Source organism: Carettochelys insculpta, chromosome 2 (genome assembly GCF_033958435.1).
Source record: "Carettochelys insculpta isolate YL-2023 chromosome 2, ASM3395843v1, whole genome shotgun sequence".
Lineage (NCBI taxonomy): Eukaryota > Metazoa > Chordata > Testudines > Carettochelyidae > Carettochelys > Carettochelys insculpta.
In genome coordinates, this window is record NC_134138.1 from 199,669,346 (window position 1) to 199,690,802 (window position 21,457).

The following is a 21,457-nucleotide window of genomic DNA, read 5'->3' on the forward strand; positions in this document are numbered from 1 at the left end:
GGTTTGTATACGCTCGCCAGCCAATGCTGCATGCTGCGCATGTGTAACCTGGCGTTCTGTTGTACGAAACGTTGCTGCTGCCATGTGGCCCAGCGGCTGTAAGCACGTCAGAACCGGCACCGTAGGGCTGAAGGTGAAGCCTTGCGCGAGGGAGCCGATGGCCCGAAAGCGAGTCTCTGGTAGATACGCCCTCGCTGTGATAGAATTTATGCGTGCCCCTACGAACTCTATGTCCTGTGTGGGGTCTGTCTTTGATTTTGTCAGATTGATAAGCAGGCCGAGCGAAGAGAACGTGCCTGCTGTGACACATATTATGCGTAGTACCTCCTCCTTTGAGGCCCCTTTGAGTAGGCAGTCATTCAGATACTGGAATATAAATACCCCCTGTCTGTGCAGGTAGGCTGACACCACTGCCAAGGTCTTGGTGAAGACTCTGGGGGCTGAGGAGAGCCCAAACGGTAGGACCTTGTAAGTCGAGGGCTGCGAACCAATCTCCATCGTCTAGTGCCGTAAGGATGGAGGCGTTTGTGATCATCCGAAAACGTTGCTTGCGCAGGTACCGGTGAGGCCTCGAAAATCTAAGATGGACCTCCCCGTGAGGAAGTACCTCGAGTAGAACCCTCTCCCTTGCAGTTGCTCCGGCACTCTTTCCACTGCCCCTACGAGCATGAGATGGTCTACCTCCTGCTTGAGCCTCGCTACATGGGAGGTCTCCTGGAGGTGGGGCCCCGGGTGGAGGTCATGGCGGTGGGAGCAACTGGGAGGGGATGGCGTACCCCGTGGCTATGATCTCCAGCACCCATGTGTCTGCGGTGATCCTTTGCCACTGGTTATAAAATGGTCGGATGATGGCCTTGAGCACTGGTTTCGTGCCCTCTGGAAGCGAGTCCATGAGGGAGGTCAACCTAATGTGGTTGTTGAAATTATGGTTCGCTAGATGCGCTGCGTAATTTGCCATTGGCAACAGTAGCGTGGAGGAGGAGTAGACCTTTCTGCCCAACAGCTCTAGCTTTTTGGCATGTTTGTTTATTCCCCCACGTTGCGACGACTCCGCCACCAAAGAATTTGGTTGTGGGTGGCTGAACAGGAACTCCATGCCCTTCGTGGGCATGAAGTTTTTTTTTTTTTTTTTTTTTTTTTCGCTCTTTTGTGGACAGGCGGAATAGTCGCAGGAGTCTGCCATATCATAGTGGCAGGCTCCAAGATTGCGTCATCAGCGGTATTGCTATTTTGGAGGAGGCCGGAGGTCTCAGATTTTTGAGGAGCTTATGGTGTTGCTCTTGCACCTTTGCTGTCTGGAAGCCTTGCGTGAAGGCCACCCTCGTAAAACAGCTCTTGGAACTGTTTGACATCGTCCGGAGGATGGACGCCCCCCGGGGCCGTAGCCTCATCCGGGGAGGAAAGCGAGGAACCGCTGGGGTACGTCTTTCTGGACCCTTCCGGTTCCTGCTGATGATGGTACACCCTCTCACTAGAGGTGTGCGAGGAAAAATCTCGGGGTTCCATAACCAGTCCCCCCTGAGATGCTTAAGTCTCTGTCCCCGGTCACAATTGCCCTTGGGGGTACGAGATCGTTCGTAGGGATCTTTCCCTAGTAGATTGCCGATGGTGTCTATGCCCTGCGTGGTAGGGGCGACCACGGCAGTATAAGCACTGGTCTTGGGAAGGTGACCTAGACCACTCCCTTGGTGCATACCCTTTGCGTCTGGGGGAGGGAGACCGTCGAGACCCTGGAGAGAGCGACTTTGCCTAATAGTCCAGCGGTTCAAATCCCAGGAAGGGTGGAGGTGGTCCCAGCCAGGGTGAGGCTGGTTGCAGAAATGGAGAAGGGGGCTCCGGGTAGGCCAAGGAGGGGGGGGGACCCCTGCCTTCTAGTTGGAGTCTGCAACATAGCGGAGGGCTGTGAGAAAGCAACTACACAGCCCTGTGCGGAGAGGGGCTGCAATGCCTCCTCTTGTGTGCAGTCTTCCCCCTCCCTTGAGGAGGTAACTCCGCCCCTGACATACAGGGGATCCCGGCCACGTCCGCACCGAGCTCGGCACACTCGAAGTCGGTGCCGCATGTGCGGTGTCCTTCGGTGCCGGCAGGCTGCGTGCCTGCGCGCTCTGCACCACCGGTTTTCCGGGGGTAGGTGGTACCGGCGCTTGTTTAGCCGCCGCCCTGCCTGCGGTGCGGGGCGGCTGGCTGATTATCGAAGGGTGAGCCGCTTGCACGTGGCTCTCCGTGCCGCCGCCGATCAGCTGTTGCTGCGGCTGGGGGCTGCTCGCTCCTCCCGTCCCGCTCGTTGTTGCTGCCGGCAGGGATCGGGCTGGGGGGCATACAGGGCATTCCGGCGTCCGCACCGAGCTCGGCACCTCAAGGGCGGTGCCGCACGTGCGGTGTCCTCCAGTGCCGGCAGGCTACGTGCCTGCGCGCTCTGCACCGCCGGTTCCCCAGGGGTCGGTGCCGCTGCCTGCGGTGCCGCTGGTACCAGCGCTTGTTTAGCCGCCGCCCTGCCTGCGGTGCGGGGCGGCTGGCTGATTATCGGAGGCTGAGCTGCTTCCACGTGGCTCTCCGTGCCGCCGCCGATCAGCTGTTGCTGCGGCTGGGGGCTGCTCGCTCCTCCCGTCCCGCTCGCTGTTGCTGCCGGCAGGGATCGGGCTGGGGAGCATACAGGGGATTCCGGCCCCGTCTGCACCGAGCTCGGCACGCTCGAGGGCGATGCCGCATGTGCGGTGTCCTCCGGTGCCGGCAGGCTGCGTGCCTGCGCGCTCTGCACCGCCGGTTCCCCGGGGGTCGGTGCCGCTGCCTGCGGTGCCGCCAGTACCGGCGTTTGCTTAGCCGCCGCCCTGCCTGCGGTGCGGGGCGGCTGGCTGAGTATTGGAGGCTGAGCCGCTTCCACGTGGCTCTCCGTGCCGCCGCCGATCAGCTGTTGCTGCGGCTGGGGGCTGCTTGCTCCTCCCGTCCCGCTCGCTGTTGCTGCCGGCAGGGATCGGGCTGGAGATACTTTCCTCCGTTTCTGCGCTGATGGGGTGAGGGAGGCAGCTTTCCTTTTAAGGGCCCCGGAGGGTCCCTCCTGCTGCGGCCGCTCCGGCACTTCTGGCTGGAGGGCCTTGTCAAGAAGCAGCATTTTTTTTTTTTTTTTTTTTTTTTTTTTTTTAAAGCCTGAAGAGGACATTGTTGGTGAGTCTTTGAGTTTTTAAGTGGGTACTTAGCACCTTCTTTGTGCCGTTTTCCCCGTCCGATGGTCTGCCTTAGCCGGAGGGCTGATAGCCCTAGCTCCTGGCCTCCGGCGCTTGTTACTGGGACTGGCTGAGCTGTCCCTCTCCTAGCTTGTTCGTTGTTGTTTTTTTTTTTTTTTTTTTTTTTACAAAATAACAAACGGCTAGCTTATAGTAGCCTAAGTGCCTGAAAAAACTTTAAGAAAAAACAGATAAAGCCATTGAATACACTACTTGGCCTTAGCCTAGTTGGATTCCGTCTGCAGCCGACGGCGGTTAAGAGGAACTGGCGGGGACCGGATCACGCACATGGCCGGGAGCGCGCGGGGGAGCGGCGCGCACCGGCGCATGCGCGGTCCGGCAGAAACTGCTTGGAAGATCCGATCTGCGGCGCCGGGCGAGCCCGACACCTAATGTGGAGCACCCACGGGGACACTCGAAGAAGAACAAACCTACCAGCTATTGATCTAGATTTCTCTATTAGCACAGCTTGCAAGTTCAGCAAGTTAGGGGTTGTTATGTATCAACAGACATCCGCCAAAGGGGTCCCACTGTGTGCCATGTTAGATCTCCTATGAGGTATACATAGAAACAGTGATGAGGGGGAAAAAGTATAGTATGGACATTCCCATGGTCATCTCCCATTAAAACCAGAGCCCATTCCACCCTCAGTTTGACTGAATCACATGTCCTAATGCTGCCTGTTATATATAAAATCAAACACATTGTGGGCAGTGAGGAAGGACTATAGTGCTTTGGTATCTCTCCATTATAATACTCAGAGGGGTAGCTGTGATAATATATAGCTTCACAAAAAACAAGCAGTCCTATAGAACCTTAAAGACTAACAATTTTATTTGTTTGGTAATGAGCTTTTGTGAGTAAGACGCACTTCACCCGATATGGAGCAAAAATAAGAACCCAGAGTTTATATAGCAGGCTGCAAGGGAAGCGAGCAGGCAGAGGAAAAGGAGATGAAGTAGTAGTAGTAGTAGTGTGGTGGGGAGGAGAGTCAGTTGTCATTTTAGGAGCTGTGGAAGACGTAAATTAAGTTAATTTACGTCTTCCACAGCTCCTATTATTGATATGTGACTTCCCCCGACCCACTCTTCTTCTTCTTCTTCTTCTTTCCTTTCCTTCCCCTGCACCCTCCTAAAGAAATCCTGGATTCTTATTTCTGCTCCAGATCGGATTAAGTGGATCTCAACCATGAAAGCTCATTACCAAATAAACAAAATTGTTAGTCTTTAAGGTGCTACAGGACTGCTTGTTCTTTATAACTCTCTAAGGAATAACACTATCTGCCTTGGCGTTTGTACTTCCTTCTACCCGCCACTCCCCATTCGCTCTTCTACTGTCCCACTCTATCCCCTCACCCCATCCTTTCCTCGCTCCTTCCCTTTCTCTCTTGCTTGCTGTCCAACTCTCTTCCCTTTAGAGTTCTCTCCACTGGAGTCCTTCTTCCATCCGCCACTCCTCTTACTCACCAAAGTCTTTTATTGTGGGAATCAGTTTCCTCAAACAGACCAATCTTGTTAGTCCTTCAAGTCTGCACCAGGTAATAGCTACTGCCATTTACCTTTGGGAAATACCTATTTAATAGCAGAGCTGCTAGCCTTTAAAAATCACACTAAGATTTCCATAACAGCAGTTCTATAGATAAAAATAATGTTACAGTGACGACTTGCTGCAGAAAGGCAAGTCTCATATGTATATGCCATGTACAGCATTTACCATTAGCAGTGATTCAATGAAGTGTGTGATCAAGGCTGTATGTGAGTTAACTAGTTGAGCTGCAGGATTTTAATATCCATTTCTGAGACATTTTTTGGTCTGGTTTTGATGCAACAGACAAGATTAAGTGTTACTGGTGCAGGGAGGTGAATGCGACGTTCCCTGAGCCAGCCTAGCCCCATGTCCCAGAGGAATTATTTACTCCTAAGGAGAGTTGAATGTGGCATTGCCACCTCTTCTCCCCTGAAATTCCTCCACAGTGACTGCAACTTTAAAATCCACTTGCTCCATAGAAATCCCACCAGCTAAGGTAGATCAGGGGAGTGTGAGGGATGGTTTCAGTGAGAGGACCTCATGGTTTTCCATCTCTGATCAGAGCCCCCACTTTGGCACGCTGCACTCCCCAGCTTAGCAGAAAGTGTGGCAGTTTTAGACCACTTCACCCTACCCTGGTGGATCATCTACCTTGTGACCCCAGCTCCTTGTGATAGGTCAGCAAAAGCAGGTTTAAATCACAGCAGGGTGCGGGGGGGCACATGATATAGGGCACAGATGAGACACTGTTTTGCACACCTATGAAATAACCTCTTAGTATTTTCTATAACTAAAGACTTTTCCCATCACGTCACCTATTTGTGCCATTCACAGCCAGTTAAGCTACCTGTACAGTGCTTCCATTTTCTAGTTCAGTTATACAGGTGGGCCGTTTCCCCACTCTCCCCAGATTGTAAGGTGCGCATTCGGGAGCGGGAGGGGACAGAAACCACCCAAAGCAGCAGCAGGAGATCAGCACTTAGCTCCGTGCGTGCTGGAGAGGACTGAAGGGAGCTCTACAGAACGCCCTTAATCAATATGCCTGTGGACACAGGCAGAGAAGCTGACAGCCATGCTGGGCTCCTGGGAAAGGTGGGGGAGGAATGGCTCCATGCTGCCAGAAGGGGCGAGGCTGAGGATGGAAGGGGTGGGGCCGGGGGCAGGCAGCCCTCAGTGCTCCCACCCAGCCCTGCTTGGAGAGTGCCACTTGGTGCCCCCCACCTCCCCAGGCAGCCCTAAGAGCTGTGTCAAATGCCACAGCAGCACTCTGGTGGCGATTCAAAGAGCTCAGAGCTTGGGGGCTGCTACAGCAGCAGCCAGAGCCCCAAGCCCCTTTAAATCATCAAGCCCAGGGCCAACTGCCCCCTGCCCATCACAGGTGGAGGAGTTTTCCCCCACTGAAACGTTGCTTGAGAGTCATGTTTGTCTTCCACCCTTCCTCTACTTCTATTTCCTGTTTAACCCTCGTCCATGTCTCACTTCTTTCTGAGGTTTGTGTCAGATCCTTAGACGTGACTGAGGATTACAGGAGGCTTTATTGCCTAATAGGTGGGATTTCTGATCTGTCAGGCCAAGGACACTGGTAATTGTCTCATAATGCAGAACTCCTTTACTAACGTTTGCCTGTAAGACTGGAAGCTCAAGGGGAGCCTAAAGCAGTCTGTGTATATGAAGTGGAATTTCTACGCTCACAATGTTCCGGCAGGGTCAGCGGTTGTGTTCCTTTGAAATGCTGAGATTGTTGTTTGTAAAAGAACTATTGAAACTACTGTTCCTAGGTGCTCTCTTGTCAGGACAATTACAATAGATAGACTGGCTGACTCAGGAGATTGATAGTGTGGTAAAGATTGGAACTGGGGTGTATGGGGTATTCAGGGAGGGGTAGTGGGGACTTGTCGTGTCTCTTCGGGGCAGTTCGTGCACCTTTGGCACCCAGCTCTCACTTGTGGCTCCAAGAAGCTGTAGCATGCAGCGGCCATACCCTGATAAACCACTTTGGCAGGGGGGCTAAACCAGGTGAGAGTAGCCGGCAGGTCTGAAACCTGCGGTGAGATAGGGAATTGCTTATCCCAGCATGCAAAGTCAGCCCCGGCAGATTGGACGGATGAGATCAACAGCAAGATCCAAATGACCAGGAAGGCGGTTCTGCAATGCTCTGTGGAGAGCGAAGGGCATGACAAGGCACCAAAGACGGCATGGCCATCCACTGCATCCTAGGAAGTCCCAGCCGTGACGACTTTTTGTACCACTGGAACCAGGCTTCTGAGGTCGAGAGAGTGGAACTGCCCCCGTGCAAAAGCTTTTCCACTTTAAACATTCTCCCACACAGGTTCTTCACACACTACCTACAAAGATTGGAACTAGAGGTCAGTTTCCAGCGGCGGTTGGTGGTGGCTGAATTTGTTGCAGTCTGATGGCTATCTGGTTGTCTCCTTCCAACTCCTGCTCCCAAGACATTTTGACGGTGTGGAAACTGCCTGGCTGTCTTAATTCTAGACTACCCTCTTGCCTCGTGCTCCTCGACCATGCACATAGCAGAAAGCATGTGGTCCCCGTGTTACACAGCACACATCCACACACAAAATGGCTGTCAAAGGGACATAGGCAAGCATACCACCATGTTAACCACACTCACTCTAAGCAAAACAGGCAATCATGACATCTGCCTCAGCGTCAGCCTCCACTGCTGTAGCATAATTGAAGATGGCAAGTCTTCTTGTAATTAGTCCTCCCCCTGCACGATGCGAGCGATGCTGAGTAAGATGGACAGGAGGTGGGAACGCCATGAGTGTAGCAGTGCGAGAGAAGATGATTTTGTGAAGCAGTCATTTTGGAGAGAGCCGAGGGGAATGAAGCAACTCAGGGACAGCTACAGTCTGGAAGGTGATTTGCTCACCCCCTTCACAGAGATGATTCCTTCAGCAAATGTGCTAATCTTCACAGAGAGAGCAGCTTTAATGCGGTATAATCCTCCCAAGGGAGGAAATCATATCTCCTTTGTGCCATGGATGTGGCAATGGCTGAAGGTGGCAATCCCCATTGACATTAACTTTAATAAGGAAGGAATGTTGCCACAAGCCTTGGGAAGCCTTGATCAAGGAACAACTGGAGACACGATGCTGTATAAGCATCTATTTATGTTGGTGGTAAAGAGCACACAGAAGAGAACCCTTATAGGAATACACACATAGTCATCAAACATGCCTATACGGATCATACACAGGGGTGACACATAACAATTACACTCACCAAGAAATAACACAGCAACAGGCATGTGTATTACTGTGTAATTGCCATGCTTTTCATTTGAGTTCCTTTATTATTTCGCAGCAGCTCTGTAATTAGCTGGCATTTCTCAACGAGAAGGGAGTGCCTCAGGGTTATGGTCACATGTCTGAGAGCCAAACAGTCTAGAACCAGTTCTTCATAATAGAAAGATCTGCAAAATAAACGGGATGGGTGGAATTGAGTGATGGACATGACCACTAAATTCAGAATAGTGGGAAACTGCAGCAAGTCCAACAAACCATAAATGTTAAAGCAGGTTTCATGTAGATCACTCAGAGACTCTACCTTGCTTCTAGATATCAAATAATTGTCAGCTCAAGCTGACAGTGCATATCAAATTAGTTCATAAACACTTTAAGGTAACACCTAGGAAATGCCATCCTGAAGTCACATTCACACCAATTAAGTTTTAACCAACCTGAAATAAATCACCAGCTACTGTCCTAGCAGACATGCAGGGAGGGGTGGTGAGGGTGGCATTGTGGAAGTTAGTGTCTGGCCCACTGGCAGGTATTTGTGGGGTCTGCCCATTGAGTGGGTTACTAGTGGAATGATTGTGCTGTGAAAGTGGGGACTGGGGAGCAGGTACTGAACCAGGGTGGCACATGAGGGTGGCAGCTGAGAGTGCTGTTTAACCCAGCCACTGAGTCCCAGAGCACATAAAGGCCACAGCTTGGCACTGCTGTGCAACCCAGCAATACAGGGACATATCAGGTGTCAGCTTGTAAGTGGACAAGGGGTGTGTGTGTGTGTGTGTGTGCGCGTGCGCGCGCACACGCACGTGGAAGAGAGAGAAGAACTTATGCCTGCAGACCCGGGTCGTGGGAGTTAGAAGGGAGAGGTAAAGCTCCTTAGGAACACTAGTATCAGAAGCAGCTCACTGATAGAATTATTCACCTCTTCCCCCTGTGGCCCCAAATAAATGAGCGTACCCCAGAGTAATGGGCACATCTGGGAACAGCATTTCTACTTCTGCACTGAATTGGCATGACACCTCCTCAGAAAAGCAGCATAAACACACAGCTGAACTCAGCAAGCAAGCTGGCATGGTCAGCGTTTGAAGATCACTTTTCACACAAACTAGAAAATGGCGACCCGCCACACCTCTGAGTAAATGCCAGCAGGGCTGAGATCAGGAAAGGTGCTTTTACACTCCCCCCACCCCAAGAGCTTTATGCCCACTGAAGGTTAAGGACAAACTCGTTGCTCTTTACAGACGAGTGGGATTTGGACACACACCACTTTAGCAGGCATGCCCAGACGCCATGAGCCAGATGCTTTGCTCCTGTAAATTAGGGTAGCTCCAGCTTGAGTTAATGGAGTTGTGTCAGTTCTCACTAGCTGAAGATCTGAACCCATGTGCCTTGCTCTGGCGTGTACCTTGGGGAACATGGGCCAGAGCAGTCAGTGTCACATCTTCTTTGGAATGGTATAACAGGCGCTTCTCCCCTGTTCACCTACTTTGGGTGACCTGAGCAAAGAGAGGTTGCTAATTCCACAGAGACCTCGGGGCTGTTAGTCTTGATATGACAGGGCATGTTATAGTAACTGTGCAGATCCCACCCTGGGCTTGTCTGCATACAAAAGCAGCATTCCTTCAGCTAGACACTTGTAGCTGCCGTGAGCACCCCTCACCCCCAGTGCTAATGAAGTTACACAGCATAAAGTTGCTCATACCAGTGTAACTTACTCTTGTAAGTGACAGGGGATAAGATACACTATTTTAAGCACTTTTATGCCAGTAAGACTGTGCCTGACTAAGGGTTGTACTGATTTAAGCTTTTCATCAGAAAATTACACCCTAACCCATTTATTTAAATCATTATAAAATTTCTAAGTAATTCAGACCTCAGGTTTCTGTGAGAGGAGGGCACACTCTTATAACTTGCAGAGATGTTAGAATACCTGGGATGGTTTTGTCGACAGTGACTTGCTTTCATGTGTATTTTCAACGTTTTCCATATTTTCCCACCAAAAACAAGCATGTGAGATGTCATGTGTTTATTATGTGATTCACACTGCTACACTGACAAGATTGTAAAGGAGAATATTATTTTTAGATTTTGTTGCATCCTCCCTACACACACTCTTCCTTGTTACTTTTGCACTGAAGATTTTTCCTTAATCAAGGCCATCCCTTGGTGGAGAGTGGGGCCTGGGGCAACACCCCTTCTCTCCACCCAAAGAGGTAGCAAACAGAGCAAAGCGGATTACTGAAATGACACTGCAAAGCATGCAATCTAAGCTACATAACGTCCTTAACAGGCCATGTAGCTCAGCCTAGGTCAGGGGCGAGCAATACTTTCTGATGGGGGCCACTCCAAGATTATGGTAAGTGGTCAAAGGCCATACTTTTTATAGAGAGGGTTTGGGATGGACGTTGCATGCAGAAGGGAGCTCAGGGTACGAGGCAGGGGTGTAGGAGGAAGTAGGGGATCTGAAAGAGAGTTTGGATGAAGGAGGGGGTTGGGGCAGAGGAGTAGGGTGCACGGTTCAGGAGAGGGTATGGATGCAGAAGAGGATTCGGACCCTGGGGAGGTGTGTAGGAAGGGTGCAGGGTCTGGGAGGGAGTTGGGGTGTGATGCCAGAAGCTAAGCAGCTCCTGGCCAGCAGCACTCTCAGGCAGATTTCCCTGACTGCCAGCAGCCCCTGCCCACTGTCTGTTCCATGTGGCTCTCTGTGCTGGGGGGAGGGTTTCCTGCTCCTGCCCCTAAGAAAATCTCTCAGCAGTTATTGGCCAGAAACCAGCCAATGGAAGCTGAGAAATTGTGCTGCATTGCCCCCACCTCCAGCAAAATCTCTCCCCTCCTATTGGCCAGAAACCGGCCAATGGGAACTGAGAAATTGTGCTGTACTGTTTCTATCTTCAGCAAAATATTTTATTGATCAGTTTTGTGGATCCGGCTAATAGGAGCTGAGGGATTTTGCTGAGGGTGGGGCAGTTCAGCCCAATTTCTCAGTTCCCATTGGCCAGTTTCCAGGCAATAAGAGCTAAGAAAATTTCCTGAGGGGGTAGGCACTTTACACTCTGATCCCTCTGTAGCCCTACGGGCCAGTCAAAGGCCAGCTTAAAAGATCCGGGGGGCTGAATCCAGCTCCCAGGGCCTACTTGCACACCTCTGGCCTAGATCCACCTGTTCTTCCCACTCCCACAGTTAAATTCATTTTGTTTTAAGGTATTTTCAAGAATCTCCCAAGGCAGCAGATATCAAACACAGATACACAGGTACTGTCAACTTCAAATGATACCTGCATACAAATAGAGTAATCATATTCAGTAAATAATAACCTTTCCAATGCTATCTTACATGAGCCAGCTTACATAAAGTATATCTAAATAATGGCACAGTCATATCATAAGCATATTTTTGTCAAACATAGAATGCCACATCACAACTTCTTCCTAGTTTGTCGGGTCCATTCTACTGTTATAGGCCAGAATGGATACAAAATTGGACTCTGCAACTGCAAAAATGAGCCAGGAATATCTGCACCCACATCCAGGGATGTAGATACCTGCACATATAAAGCAAATATCCATGGATTTGCTGGGCTCTAGCTATTGTACTCTTAATAAGGCTTAACTTAAGGTTTAAAGATAAATACCCTTTTTTAAAAGCTTTCAAAATTTGGACTTCTGACCAGAGTGTATTATTTTGTTACGCAAGAAGCAATCTTTTGCTATATATTTACAGCCTGTTTTCATGACCAAAAACAGTTAATAATTAATAGAAAAGCAGACTTAAGTTTTTGGACTAAGAAATAGTCCATTGTTTGTCATGTTCAGGGACAGCTGTCTGAAGTTCTCCTCTCCACAGAGGTGATTTACTCTAGAATTATCATTTACTGTGTTAAGAATTTATTATGTTGGAATACATTGTTCGGAGCACTGAAATACCTCTGTGCCAAATCACAATTTTCAGACAAGGTCCTTATGTTCAATAGCTTCCTAATTATCAAAATGGATGATTACAACATTTTTTCATTTCCATGTATACTAATAACTCACAGTAAACAGCAATGAAAGTTGTATGTACACTTAAACCAATATGACAGAAATAACAGTTCAGCCTTAGAACTACTATCCTTTCAAAATGTACCACAGACCCTAACATCTGTCTCAGTGTAAAAAAGATTAGGCACAAGTTATAGCAAAGGGTTAGAATGTCTCTAAATTGCTCTCATCTGTCACATATCTCACCTCTGGTTTTACAAACTACAGTCCCAGTTTGTTTCCCTGGAGGATAGATATCTGTTGTTGGCATTTCTAGCATGCCCATCATTTTAGAGCCCAATCTTTCAAACACTTACATGAATTAAGAGCACACATAAGTGTTTACAGTGTCAGAACCATCATATATTCACTACGTCTCTGGAATGGTGGACACACAGAACCCCTGGCAAGGTGAATTGCAGGGACTCCCTGAAAAGAAGGCTAGCAGAGGAGGGGGATGTGGGAGAGGCACACAGAGAGTTTGTGGGAGAAAATAAAGAAATGAAAGGAGCTCCTGGTCTGTGCAGCCTAATCAAAGACAAAACGTGTGACCCTTTAGATATATGTATTATATATAATTTCCTTAATAAAACAATATACCTTAAACAAGAACTCATGTGCATATCATAATTGAAAATGAACAACCAATTGTTCGCATATTAGGAAATTCCAAGTTATAGTTCCGCAAATTCTGAACTTACCTCTGACTGTTGTCCATTTAGAGCAGTGGTTTTCAACCTGAGGTGCTGGGGATCACATCTACGGGTCTGTGAAAGGTTGTCATTACCTTACGACAGTGGTTTTCTACCTGTGATGTGTGGACTCCATGGGGTTCTGCAGACTATATCTAAGATTTCCAAAAATGTCTACATCTGCATTCCAAAAAAATTAGGGGTCTGTAAATGAAAAAAGGTTGAAAATCACTGATTTAGAGGAACTGCAATTTTTTTCAAGCTTTTGTGCAGGATTAGCAACCCCAAGCATTCAAAACTCACGAATCAGGTTTCACAAAGTCATGACATGGGTTTAAAAATCATGAGATTAAAACACAATGAACACAGTGTACCTTACCTTCCTAACACTGCTGGTATAGCTGTGCTTTAAAAGGATTTGAAGAAAGAGAGGTTATTATTTTTCAGAGCTATGTCTAAAAAAGAAGCAGGAGGAGCTGGGCCTCCATCCACAGAGAATGCAAAGCTAGTTTGTTTGGCTTGGCATGCGAAAAACCCTCCCTTGGGGAGCCCCATTTGTCAAAGACTAAGGCTACATCTACACTACATACCTTTTGCAGTGGTGTGTAGGGTGTGAATAGTGACACACTGCAGTGAAAAGCAAGTTGCGTCCACAGTGCATTACGTAGCATCAGCTGATGGTGAAAGACTTTGGCAGGGGGAGAGGCTCAGCAGTGGGGAGAATCTTCTAGTATGTTCCACTGCTGCCAAAGTCTTTCCCCAAGGCAAGGAAAGACCCCTTACAGCAGTGACCTGACAGAGCCTTGCCTCTGCTGGAGCTTTTCCCTCATTCCAGCAGCCAGGCACTAGACACCTCAAAGTAGCAGTTTAGAAGGAGGATACGCTGCCTGAGTGAGCAGAAAGTGTGTAGGACAAATACGTGGGTGTACATGGGCACTCCATGTTTTTCATTCACGTGAGGATTTTTTCCATCCAGGTGCAGAATAATTTTTTCTGTGCGCAGAGGCATGTGTGAATATGCACCACCAGTGGAAATGAACCTAGCTGTGGGCGCTCTACTAATCAACTGGCCAGCATTTCAGTCACTACTGAGTGGCTGCACGAGCATACAGCTGACAGGGAACACCATGGGGTACATATGCCCCTCAGGTAGGTCTTTACTCACCTAACCCATGCCTCACCAACTACACAGCTATTTATACCCCCACTAGGGGGATACCCAAGTACATTCTCCATAGGCTGCCAAAAGAAGCATGCAGCATAGACGTACTTAGTAACCACTTCCTGTTAGTCCATCACTCACTGTTGTTAACTTGTCTCTGCTCCTCCCCCACCTCCCTTTGGCTCTAGCCCTTTGTTTGTTTGTTTTTTCCATCCCTCCCTTTTTTGCTCTTCCCCACCCAAGACATCAGGTTGTCCAAGAGGCACCTTCAGGCTTCACTCAGGCTCCTTGTGCTTGCTGCAGTTTTCTCACAGCTGTTCCTTCTGTTCCCTCCAGTAGCAGCTCTGTTGAGAAGAACCCTGCTCACAAGTTGCCACTTAAGTAATTTCCCCAGTATTTTAACAAAAGACTTTTAAAATGCCATGGTTCACAGCAGCATTTCTAAGTTACATGCGCAGGAGCTATCTGACTTGTGGAAGTCATGCTGGTTAGATCTGAGTGCTTGAAAATTCCTTGAACCAAAGCTTTTGGTGTGACTCATGCTGTCTTGATTCTGCTATACGCTCTCTCGGATGTTCTCTTAACATTAATAGCTTTGAGCACATAAGTGTGCAAGGTATACCTCCAAACAAGTGAAACCCCCTGCCCTCTCCCTGGACATTCAGTAATGGAATTAAACGTAGCCATTCTTCTACAAAAGAATTTTACCACAAGATAACAGAGGGAGATATCTGCATAGGAATTCATTTGCAAATTTAACACGTTTACCCTGGGCCTGAACAGAGATCTTAACTGACTTACGCTTTACAAGGGCAAGTTCCCCATCTATGATATACACAGGACTGAGACGCATCCAACTTAATTTTCTTCATTAACTAGTCCTACTAGTGACAGGTAACTTATCTACCCCATCCCTTTCCTATCCCACTCCCACTATATAAACCTGGATTCTGTTTTTCCACTCCAAATCATCCAATTAAATGGTTGTACCCACAAAAACTCGACCTAATAAATGTGTTAATCTCTAAAGTACAACAAAGCTGATTGTTTATTACAAATATAGACAACAGACAACACTAAAACAGAAACAAACAACAACAACAAAAAGGAAAAGCATAGGTATTCAGATGGAGAGAAATAGGGCAAAAGTTTCAATAAGATCCTGTGGTTATTCAGCAGCCTTGTGCTAGGCACATATTGGTGGTTCCATTTACGTGTTTCAATTATCTATTCTACAAGCCACTTCTTTTTCCTAACTCAAATCCCTCCTAAACCCTCAATCCATGTCTCCTATGAGAAGTGAATTGGGTTTTCACTGGATATTCCATACACAAGGAACTGCATCAAAGAAGGGATGGAGGCAGCAATGCTGGAAAGAAACTAAGACACAATCCTACAATGAACTGTGTGTGGGCAGCATTCTCCATCCACATGCAGCCCCATTAAAATCCATAGCAGTCTATATGAGTCCAGCGATGCTTTGGTAGAATTCATTAGACGATCAGGGCCTAACAGCATGTTGAGACTGATATAAATGCCCGAAGCGGAGAGATAGGTGGGAAGTCTGGGTTGGAGTAGTAGGTTGGAGTTGGGTGACATAGGGACTGGGAAGTGAGAACAAGCTGCTTGAACTTGACACCCAGTGTAACGAAGAGCCAATGGGGCATGTTAGTAGAGCCCAGCAAACCTTTGGATATTAGATGTGGATACAAATTTTGTATCTGCATAGGGCTCTGGTTGTTACTGTTAAAGTGAAAAAATAGCTCCTCCTGTCAACATTTCTGTTTGTGCTTAATACAGAAAGGAATAACTAAAATAAAATATCAAACATATGCTGAGGAAAGATATAATGAGGAGCAATTAACACCGTCTGGTAAAGTAATTTCCTCCACCACCTCTTCCTCGCAAATGAGACTTCAGCACAGTTGGAACTTGGAACGGGGAAGCAGCATTTGCCAGAACATTTGCCTACAGAATTTATCCTCTTTAATTGCTTCCACTCTTATTTGTCATTTAAACACCAGTAGGCCATGTCTAAAACCGGGCTCCATTGTATTGTGTGTTGCGTAAACATACCAGTAAACAAGCTCTCTGTCCCAACCAGCTTACAGACTAATAAAACAAAAACCAAAACAACGCCAGGAAGCGGGAAGGAACAGACAGTACAAGGAAATGTTGGCCAGCGTGGTGGTGACTGCGAAAAGTCTGGTTGCTTCTTGTTTGTGCTCTTACGGAGGAGACCTCATTTCATGTGGCCTAAGAGGTGGTGGTGACAGGCCTGGGTAGACACAACACAAGCTGCTGCTGCTGATGGACACTTTTGAAGGCTGGTTTCCTTTCCTTTGCTTGAAGGCTTTTTCTCCCCACTGGTATTAGGAGAGAGGAAGAGGGAAGGATGCAGTGCAATAGAGTGAGAAGGGACAGTGAGGCTGGCATCAGGAGGAATGGGCAGGGCTGATAAGAAACTTCACCAAGTCTGGGGACAGTTGGCTCTGGGCCCCTTTGAAGGGGTGAGGCCTCAAGGGCTAGGCTCCTCCAGCCAGCCCTTCAGTGCCATCAGGGCTGCAGGGCATGCACCACCAGAACAGGGTGACCATCTGTCCCATAGGGCACAGGATGGTCCCATATTTGGGATGTGAAAAAGGCATCCCGACTTATTTTTTGAAAGGGACTCATTGTCCTGTATTTGGACCATCCCCCCAGCCTCACTTCCTTGAGCCGCAGGGAAGCAGGGGGAGCGTGGGCACCTGACGCTTCCCCAGGGCTCGGGGAGCACCAGGGACTGCTGCTTTCCCAGGTCTCCGGGGGAGGGCTGGCAGCTGCCGCCTCCTTCCCAACTCCCTGGGGCTTGGAGGAGCCACTCCTCCCCCCCCATATCTCCATGGCCCATATTTGGTACACAGAGATATGGTCGCCCTACACCAGAGGCTCCAACAACAATTCAAAGGGCCCAGGGCTCTGGCCAATGCCGAGGACGCTGAGGTGGCTGGGAGCCCCAGGTGCTTTTAAATCACTGGCCCTCAGGGCAGCTACCCCCAATTCCCTCCCTGCCACCACCATGTTGGTGGCCCTGGGAGTAGGCAACAGGAGGGAGTTGAATCAAAAAGCCCATAAGCAAACAAAAGAATAGCGAGTCTAAATTGTAGCATAGACATGGTAGACATCAAGGGGATCTGAAGGGATGCAAGAGGCCCCAGATAGGGGAAAGGATGTATCTGAAACTTGGTGTCCCCTCCAGCTCAACTATGTATATAGGAACTGGGAGTCACTCCCTGTGATAGTCCTCAGGGTACAATCAGAACATTTGCATAGTTGTGTCACTTTAATTTGCCAGCTTGGAACGCCTTTTACGCTGCCTTGCTGTTTCTGTTTCCCTTACCTGGCATAAGCAACCAGAAGACAAACTACAACCCAATTTTTAAACTGTTTTCCAGCCACCACATTTGAGTCACTTCAAATCACATACCAGTACTTAAAGTGTAACCTTCATTCAAACCAATTAGTATTCTTGCTGCACCACTGGGACATTTCCCAGGTACAATCAGGACTTTAGAACAGCTGTGTCCCTTAAATTCTCCAACCTGGAGTGCCTTTTACATGGCTTTGCTGTGTGAGCAGCTACATCAGGCCTGTTCAGTGCTGCGTAACATCACTCTCAGCTAATTGACAGAAAAGTGTTCTAGATGGTCGCCCCTGAATTATACTGCAGAATGGCACCAGTAAATTCCCAGTCCAGTTGTCCCTAGAAATGTGTCTTGTACTGCTGAGCTCTTTCCTTCAATGCAATACAAACTCCTAGAAAATGCAATACAAACTCCTAGAAAATGCATCATTTTATGAATAGAAAATGATATGCACCAAGACTGTTTATCTCATGTGGAGGTCTCCACAAACTTCAATCCGCACAGAGATACTGGTTTTGATAAAACAAGTTCACTAAACTACAGAGAAAGAGAGAGATTATAAGTAATTACAGGCAAGGAGGCCCAAAAGCATTGGCTACAAAGAAATAAAAAGGCAAAATGCAAATTAATACCTAACTTTTCAAGCTAAGCGAATGCACAGCAAAGCTTTCTCTCATCATGGGCTTACAGCAGTCTGGCTGGATCTTTCAGCCGTCTGGCTGGATCTTTCAGCCAGGACCTCTTCCCCAGTGTTCAGTGATGCCCATTTTATCCTTCCAACATTGTTAATGTTGCAAGCAGAGCTGGTGGTGTTCTGCTCCTTTCCCTGCAGGTGCCTGCTCTGCCTCCCAGCAGGGAAAGGAGCAGCCCTTTCAGCCCTGTCCATCCATGGAGCTGAGTCTCTGTGCACCACAGCTGCAGTCCCACTGGAGGAGAGGGCTGGGGGTTTTGCTCCTTTCTCCACTGGGAGGGGCCATTGTAGGGAAAGAGCAGAACACCCGCAGCTTCTCTGTTGCCTGTATTGCTGGCTCCAAACTTGGCCGCCCAGCCCCATCTCCAGAAGAGCAGGAGGGAGACGGGGCCACTGACAGTTGGGGGCAGAGAGGGCAATTGCCCGGGGTCCTGGTGCTTCAAAGGGGCCCATGGCTTAGTCTGCCTCTTGTCACCACAGTAACAGGGAGGGTGGTTGGAGCCTCAGTCTCTTTAAATTGCCACTGGAGCACTGTGCTGGGTGCTCCAAGGAGAACTAAGGGCTGGGGGCGAGGGGGCACGCTGCACTCTGGGCAGTGCTGAGGGCCAGCTGTCCTTGGCCTCACCCCTTCCAGGGGGTGTGGAGCTGCCCCCTCACATTGCCACGGGGCCCTCTGAGGCTGTTGGCTCTGCTGGAGCCCCCCAACTGACATAAGATGGGATGGATGTGGGGAGAGCCTGGCTGCCAGACAGGGGAGTCAAGAGTCACATGGGGAGCTCACATACCCTGCCTGAGCTGGTGCCCCCCCCCCCCCCCCCCCCCCGCACAAGTGGTAAAACTTGGATTTTACTTGTGCCACTGAATCTGGCTGAGTGACCTTGTACCCAGGGAACCGGTATGGGCTGCTTGCCCAGACTTGGAAGGTGCCTTAGCATCATCATAGCATCTTATAACTTTACATACAATGTTGCCACACAGTTTACCAGGAGAATAATGAGGAGTGAACTATGGAGTTTTCAAATGACACCTCATAAGGCACGATTTGTACAAAATGTACTGCAGTTTTGCAGAAGCAGTGAACAGAAGGATACAGTCTGTCACACACCCCACGCATTGCCCCACTGCTACGAACAGACTCCTGGTCTCAGGGCTGGCACTATCATAGGAGCTCCTGCTTCCCCCTCCCACCCCGCCCCCCAGCTCACTTTGTATTCAGAGGGGAGTGTTTTTAAGTGATGTATTCAATTTTGACCACAGCTGTTTCAGAATAAACAAATTAGTGAGATGGCTGTGGTGAACCTGTGAGGAAGTGGCTGGCTGACTGCTTGCACCACAGAAAGGAAATCAGCACTGAGTCACAGTAGTCTGGGGAGAAAGGAGAATTTTCAGCACCCCCTGGGTGCTAGCAATGTAGTGTTAAAACAACCCCCTCTGAGGGCACTCAAAAGTCTCCTTCCACTCGTCTGCATACGCGCTTTTTTAAATGGTACCAAGGAAATGTGCTTCCTAAAGGCCTAATCCTAGGAGCTGCAGAGCACTGTGGGGGCTGATGCCACTCTGCACTTTGTAGGCTCCCACCCTGGGTGAATACGTTGGTGGCTGAATAGTGCTTTTAGCACACAGCTGGATGGAAGGAGTAGTACATAGACAGACTGCCACCGAGGAGTGCCAAGAGGCATTGTGCTTCAGAGAGGTTGCACGGGATGGAGAAGGGACTGCTCTGTGACATGACTGCATAGAGCATGCAGCTGCTTGTGCAGCCAGTCAGCTCCATTCGCCCATGGGTAGTCTACTCCCTACCTATTTGTCACTCAGTCACTGCTGAGGAAAGCATCTGGAGCTCAGCCTCCATACTCTCCTAGGCACCACATTTCAATCCAAACAGACTTTCCCCAAGCCCCTTGGTGGAACAGGGGTCAGGGGAATCCTTACCTTCAGCCTGGGTAGTTGCAAAAGGCCAGGACACAATCTAGCCCTAACTGACAGAAGGAGAGAAGTGGTGAGAAAGGTGCTCGGAAGGCACCATTACTGCAAATCTAGTCACTTGCCAGTGCAGAAATGGAAAGTTTGCAACATTAAAGAATTATTAGCGTAGAAGATGCTATTGAGTCAATTTCTTATGCGGTTATTAAAACTGCCATGAAAGGTTTATGATAGAACACCCTAGTATTTAATAATACTGCAATCTACCTATAGGTAAAAGCCATCTTACCCTCTTCTTCCTCCTTCCATTCAAGTGAAAGCAACAAGATGAGAGTTACTACAGCCAGGAAGTCATAAAATGCAAACTGAACTACGACTGCACGCAGTATAATTAACACACAAAATACAACATATTCAATGGTGCCCATGCTTTGTAACGCTAGCTGAATGCCCATGTCACCTATAAAGTATGACGAGTAGGAAGAAAACAGAACCAATTCATTTTATTTTAAAATGTGTTGAATGTTTGGAGCGGAGGGTGTTAAGCAGGGTGCTGCAAAGCTTAGAGAAAAAGTATCTTACCATAGTGCTGTTTCCAAGGTAACAATTTCCTAAAAATCAAATGAGAGGGAAAAAAAATGGAACTGATTGTCAGTGCTACATATTACTGCTTCGCAGCTACAGGAAACAATTAGCAGCACAGCTGCCATTCACACTAGTAGGAGTTTCACCTTATCTTGCCTTTGCATCATGCTAAGATATTCCCCCTAATTAGCATGCAAATGGTTGGTCCCCTTCTTAAAGTAACTTCTAATTTTCCTCTCTTTCTTCAGGAGCCAAGAGCTATTTAAAAAGGAAACAAAGGCTTAATAGCACATCACAAAGGCTATAGGCTCATCTCTATATAATTTTTCCCCATGGTTAAGTTAATGATTTAGGTGGAGGTTTACTGTTAAGCACTGAAAGGAAGGTACACTGATTAGTATCTACTGCCACCTTGTGACCAAAATGTCAACCACCCATCCCTCTCTCAAGGTAATATAACTTTCACTATACATTTCTGCACAGCTTACCAATTCTGCTGCTAGTGATATGATAAGTTGTCTTCCAGGTGGATCAGTTAGGGACTTGTCAAATAGATTTATTTCACAGCATATTATAGCCTGTCAAGGGACATAATTTCACACAACGAGATAGGAGGCCAGTGATTTAGTGTTTTATTCTCCCCACTGCAAGTTATCCTAATATAAAATATATTGTGTGTTAACTGAACATAAGAACATAAGAACATAAGAACGGCCATACTGGGTCAGACCAAAGGTCCACCAAGCCCAGCATCCCATCTGCCGACGGTGGCCAATGCCAGGTGCCCCAGAGAAGGAGAACAGAAGACAATGATCAAGTGATTTATCTCCTGCCATCCATCTCCTGCCCTTGTTCTGAAGGCTAGGGCACCATACTTTATCCCTGGCTAATAGCCATTTATGGACCTAACCTGCAAAAATTTATCAAGCTCTTTTTTAAACCCTAATAGAGTCCTGGCCTTCACAGCCTC

At 48.4% G+C, this 21,457-nt stretch overlaps 1 protein-coding gene across 2 annotated transcripts in view; it reads right to left on the reverse strand.

Moving 5' to 3' along the window:
* Window positions 1-6,839: 6,839 nt before the first annotated feature.
* METTL6 (methyltransferase 6, tRNA N3-cytidine) overlaps window positions 6,840-21,457 on the reverse strand; it is a 47,870-nt gene continuing 33,252 nt past the window's right edge. Inside the window, exons 7-9 of one of the 2 annotated variants that reach the window (XM_074988311.1) lie at window positions 12,732-12,926; window positions 7,998-8,187; window positions 6,840-7,093 (exon numbers count right to left, since the gene is read on the reverse strand). In XM_074988311.1, coding sequence (XP_074844412.1) covers window positions 12,919-12,926 — 8 coding nt within the window. In that variant the 3' untranslated portion in view covers window positions 6,840-7,093; window positions 7,998-8,187; window positions 12,732-12,918. Of the gene's footprint in view, window positions 7,094-7,894; window positions 8,188-12,731; window positions 12,927-21,457 lie in introns of those variants that run through there. The other variant, XM_074988310.1, reaches the window with a different exon arrangement.